This window comes from Pongo abelii, chromosome 6, assembly GCF_028885655.2.
Source record: "Pongo abelii isolate AG06213 chromosome 6, NHGRI_mPonAbe1-v2.0_pri, whole genome shotgun sequence".
Taxonomy (NCBI): domain Eukaryota; kingdom Metazoa; phylum Chordata; class Mammalia; order Primates; family Hominidae; genus Pongo; species Pongo abelii.
The window spans coordinates 121,049,428-121,055,427 of NC_071991.2; the positions used below are offsets into that span (position 1 = coordinate 121,049,428).

The following is a 6,000-nucleotide window of genomic DNA, read 5'->3' on the forward strand; positions in this document are numbered from 1 at the left end:
TTCAGTCACTTAATAAATGAAGACTAAAGTCCAGATACCATGTGCATTAGAAACTGAAGGGCTTAACAACCTTATCAAGCAATGAGAAATGCAGAATGAGCTCCTAAAAAATAAACAAGGGAGCAATTATAATTATTCAATCAATCAATAAGTATTCACTGATCTGTGTGCTAGAAGTTATAAAAATTATAGAAGATTACCTAGGATAAAGTCTATCTCCAAGAATTATATATAGTGAGGAAACAAAAAACTAAAGAAAATAAGCAAGTTAAAACAAGTGCTGAGGAGTTAAAGGAAATAAAGATTGAGGTTGATTAATAAAAATGGCTTAAGTATCACTAAATCTTGAAAAAACAAACCAGGTGAGTATGGCAGGGAAAGATAATGCTCAATAACATTATCAACCCCAATCCATATAAACCAGACATGGCTGTAGAGATGTAGTTTAATGTTTTATTTTTTCCTAATCCTTAGTTTCTCACGTATTCAGGACTATATATGTTGAACTTCACTTAGCAAAATTGCACATACTCTTTACATAAAATTAACTGAATCACACTTCATGAAAGGCAACAGATCTAACTACAAAACAAGACCTAGTAATCTTGTTTATAGCCTTCTTAAATTGTTCTCCCTTCATAATACTACCAGCTAATGAATGGCATCAGAACTATTTATGTAAAAGTACATATCATGTATTTATGTATTACAATGAAATCTCAATTTCCACAAAATGAATTTTTAGAAACTGTGGTAAAACAAAAGATTTACTGATGATGGCTCCTCCATTAAGCCAATCACCAATCCAGAGTCTCATTAACATTTAGGCATATTTGCAGCGAATGAGAATAAAAATATGTTTCTGTGTACTGTTTCTGCTGGTGGTTATAATGCCTGCCTTTATTGAAACTCCCTTCCCTCACCTTCTATATATAACTGGGACTAATTTCTGCTGGAAACTTTAATTGTTCTTGAATTCCCAAAATACTCTCTTAATTCAGGCCCTCATCATATTTCACCTGCAATACTATAAATCAACTATCTGATTTCCCTTGTCTTTCCCTCACAATCCTCAATCCACCTTCTATACCGCCTCCACCTTTCCCCTGAAAATTTTCTAAGTCAAATATGATCTTGTGAGTCCCCATTAAATAGTGCAATACTTCCCGAACTGTATCTCCTTCTTAGTTGTGAAATGTACACTGGTATCTTAAGCGATCAGAGAAATGCTGTACTAAAAGAATTTGGTTTAACTTAGCTTCAATTTGCAAAATATAGACCAAAAATTGAAGAAAAATCTATTAAGACTTCCAATGTGCTCAAGGATTATCCTATCAGACAACGTGGACTTCAGCAGCGGTTTTCAAACTGTGATATACTTTAGAATTTTCTGTCAAGCTTGCTAAAAATAGACATGTCCAAGCTTCACCTCAGATCCAGTGATTCTGAGTAATATCTAGGAATTGGGCCTAGGCATATGCATTTCTCATAATCTCCACAATGATTCCAATACATACCTAAATCTGAGAGCCCAAGCAGAAGCCCTCCTTGGTCCCTAACAAACCTAACAAACTTATTAGTAGGTCTCCTAACTTTTCAAGCTGTTTCATACCTCTCATTCGCCTAGGGAGTACCTGTTTAAATATAAATAATCAGTTATCCATTTTAAAAAGCTTTTACTCATCCTCTCTCCCACCATTCTCTCCTTTAATCCCCTAAACCTTTATAAAAATAGTTTCCATATATTTATACACAGTCTTAATCCACGCAACTACCCCATGAGATAGTACCCTCGTTTTACAGATGAGAAAACCAAATCTAGGATAGGAAGCTTAAGAAACTTGTCCAAAGTAACCCCAGTTTGAACCCATATTTGCTGTTACAAAGCCAAGGCATTTTCTACTGTGAAAAGCAGCCTCTTACACATCACTCTGAAGCACTGACTTATTTATCAGTTTACACGTTTCCCTTTTTAGACCTAGTAAGCTCTCTGAGGACAAGTAACAGCCCTTCCAGATTTTGACCTCAACATTTATTCAATACATGTTTGCTGAATGAAAGAAGAAATGAAGCTCCTCCAGAGCTCCGACTATAACTGCTTCTGTTTCATTTCTTGAATTCTTAGGTAGAGCTCTGAGTATACTTCTGCCTAACACATTTGGTCTGACCTGTAAATCTTATTGCTGGATTTATTATGAGACAATATATTTCAGTAATGTTTTAAACGACAAAAATAACCTGAATAATCAGCAAACGGAGGAAAAGATTGTTTCAAAAATTAAAATATCACTCTTATTTCACTATCTATTAACTAGGGACTTCAAATATTGAAATTAGTATTTGCAACGACTTCATCCCACAAAAGCAGACAACTGAAAGTGTGGTTTTTAAATGACAAATTCAAAAGGTAAAGTTGATTAATAAAAGATGGCATAAAGAAATTAAGCACTGAATACTGACAGCCTATTCAGCAATCCACTTACACTAACCAATGTGCAACATCATTTTTCTCTATCACAGTATTTTTCCCCATCTGTCATTTTTCGAAACCAGTAAAACTACAGGTAAGCACAGAACAATTAGTATACTTGTGTATAAATGTAATGTCCTTTCTGCCTAAAGTTAATGTGTCTGGTATGTAGAACACAGTACAACTACTTCCTTTTTGATACAGGTTACATAGCTAATCTACTAAACCAGCAACTGAATTTTTTTTCATTGGAGGTAAGTAACATTCAAAGTGCTGGGGATTTTCCTAAACTGAACATATGCAAACATTGGTGGTGCTTTAAGAACCTCGTATTTTAATTAGTTCTTGGTGAAAAAGGTAAAGTGGTTATTTCTTTAACATCACTTTTAGAAATAAATCAGTAACAAGAAAAAAAATACCCTTCTAAAACAACATGATGTAGTGGAAAGTACAATGGGACAGGACTAGGTGTGAGGAGTCCTGGTTTTCTAGTTCTGGTTACATTATTAAATTGCTGTTATGACTTGGGCTCACTGGATCAGTTTTCTCATTTGTTGAAAAAAGTGTGTGAATGGGGAGGGGCTTAAAGTTGTTACCCAAAATTCTCGTTTTGAGCCACTCCTCTTGTTTCATCCTTCTAATCAGGAAACTCAATGTTCTCTAAGGTCTAAATTCCGAAATATGAAACACATCTGAAATTGAATGGAACGATTCAATCTCCAACCGGATGGCACAAGATACAAAGGGTGGACTCCTATGACGTTAACAATTAATCCAATAACTTTCCAGAAATTGTCTAATCCTAACTTCTTAAAGAAGCAGGTGAAATCAGGTTTGGCATACCTAATATTACTTAAGGAATTATAAAATGGTATTGCTCTGTTGAAATTTCCGTGTTTTCTGGGTTCCAGTGGCACATACTCTGCAGGTGCTAGCAAACAAAGTGGAGAGAAAGGGATCCAGCCAGTATTTCAATAAACCACGCTTCAACCCAGTCACCGCAGTATGATCCCGACAAGGCCTACACCACAGAGCAGAACCTCCCCACCCCCAGAATTGCCAGCAGCCAATGTAATGAATGCTTCCGTCAACAACACACATTCCCCTTCCCACAGCAGAACTGCTCGCTCCCAACCGGCCATCTGGGGTTGGAATTGGCCACACAGCACCAAACTAAGAATCATTCTCGGCCCCAAAAGCCAAGAACTACCAGAGATTGAGGTTTCCCTGCGCATGGCTGCGGGGAGAGCAGCACCCCCTCCCACCAATGGGGGAAAAAAAAATCAGTGGGAAGGAGAGTAGAAACCAGGCCTAGGCAAGGTTGCTGGAGAAATAAATCTTGTTTCTCTTTAACGAAGAGCAGTAACATTTCTTGTACCCTCTCTAATCCGAAGAGAGCCCAGGCTCTTGCACTCGACTTCATTCCCTCCCGGAATCCTAATGGGAGATTAAAAAGCACCTTCCTTCCCCGACCTATCCACTCCTCAAGCCTGGCATTGTTAAGGAAGGTACCCCCAGATCAAGCAGTAGGAGGTGAAGCGAGGGCTAGAACAAGGGCCCAGATTCTGGGACCAAGCGGCTCTTGCAAGAAAATCCCCTTGTGGCCTAAGAGTAAAGTTTTAACCAGCAGCAAGGGCGCGGACCGAGGCCCGGCCAGGCTGGAGGACAGGCCTGCGGAGGTGACACTCCCTTGTTCTCCAGCGGCTCGGGGAGGCGGCGCCCGACCGCCACTGCCCGCACCCTGAGAGCACGGCGAGGGCGCCGACGAAGGGCCGGGGCCGGGGCTGGCGGGAGGCCTGGCCGACAGGGGGACCCTCCCCGCGCCGCTCCCGCCTCCTTCCCCACTCCCACTTCCCGGCCCCCAAGCCTGGGCCCGTGAGGTAATGTCACGGGTGGCGACGCGGGTCTCGTCCACTGACCACACATTTCTTGCCGAGGAAGGTGAAGAGGGACTCGTTCTCCTGCGGGGTGAGCAGCAGGGACCCCACGTTGGTGACCCTCCGCGGCGGCGGCGGCTGCTGCTGGACGGAGCTCATGGTTTCGCCGGCGGGGTTGGGAGTCCAGGGCCGTCTCCTCCGGCGAGTGGGCGAGAGCTCGTTCCCCCTCTCGGTGACAGGGGCGGGGAGAAGCGGAGTCAGAGGCGCCACATCTCGCAGCTCCTCCGGAGCGGGGAGGAGGACGAGGTCGAGGAAAGCAGGCGCTGACGGCGAGCCACCTTCGGGCCGCGCTGAGAAAGGGAAGCTCCAGGCTCCCGCCCGGCCAGGCTAGGGCCGGATGGTCGTTGTCCTCGCACTCCGGCGACTGCGCTAAACTCCCAACTCCTCCCCCAACCCTCCCGCAGCGGCGGCGGCTGCCGCACAATCCAACATGGCAGCGGGGGCGGGCGAGACCACAGGACGGAGGGCGCGGGGGAGCGCGCCGGAAACGCGCGGCTGGGGCCCGGGAGGAACCCCCCCACTCGGCAGCGGGCGTCGCGGCGCCGGCCCAAAGCCACGCCCCCTTCCGGCCGAGGCGCGGACCGCGCGGAGCTAAGTGGAATCCCGGTTGGCTTGGGGCGCAGGCTTCCAACTTCGTACTCTGGCCTCTGGCGTCTCGGTTCGTCGGTTGGGTACCCGGACCCAGCTACTGCTGCTTGAAGAGAAGATGGATGGAGACTCCTCGCCGTCGCTGCGCCGCCGGCCTTCCCTGGGCGGACGCACACCTTTGCGAAGCGTCAGTGAGGACCCAGGGCCCCTCCTTGGAATAGCTCTTATTTCTCAGGCGCTGCAGCGTGAAGCTCGCTCTGCGGGTCCGAGAGGCCTGCGATCTGAAGACTGAAAACTGGGAAGAGACGCTCTCCCCTGTGCTCCTCGCCGGCTTCGATAGGAGCCGCAGGTGCCTGGGATTTTCTCAAACTTTGTCCCAAACTTCAGCTGTGGAAGTAGAGGAACAAACAGGCCTCTCCCAGAATTATGAAAGAGATCGAGATCGCCCTGATGGATGAAACAAAAACAAATGCACTTGACTTCCACCGCCTGCCTGGCGTGTCACGTGGGTTTAATGTATGTGTCACATTTAAATTCAAAGTATTTTCTTCTAAGGGCCTGGACACATTGTTTTGCTCCCTGTATCGTGAATTGGAAAATACCCCAGGATATTAAAAGTTATCTAAGATAACCCCCTTTGTTCTGTAAGTTAAATACTAAACGGCTGAAGACGAAATTTTGGAATATAGAGATGATGATGCAGACTGCAGTGAATTATCAAATATGCATCTCACTGTTCTCCACATTAAACATATTTTTGTTGCATAAATTCATGTCTGCTAATTGCTTAATTTCAATAAACAAAAAAGTTGTGTGTTAAACTTAAGACATCTATAACAATTACACTTTGGTAAAATTGTTGGATGTTAACATCTCTGATAGCTCCCAATAGAAATCTCTGATGTACCAACCAGACTGATAAACCATTATCATGCACTTTGAAAATATTATAAAATATTAAAATTAAAGCTGCCCTTAATGAAATAGTCTGAGCAACAATAAATT

The 6,000-nt window shown here is 44.1% G+C and overlaps 1 protein-coding gene across 1 annotated transcript in view; it reads right to left on the minus strand.

Annotated features, from left to right (window-relative positions):
* The window catches only part of WASL (WASP like actin nucleation promoting factor), a 66,717-nt gene extending 61,883 nt beyond the window's left edge, over positions 1-4,834 (minus strand). Inside the window, 1 exon segment of the mRNA NM_001135325.1 lies at positions 4,390-4,834. Within this exon segment, the coding sequence (NP_001128797.1) occupies positions 4,390-4,506 (117 nt within the window). The 5' untranslated portion in view covers positions 4,507-4,834.
* Positions 4,835-6,000: the final 1,166 nt, after the last annotated feature.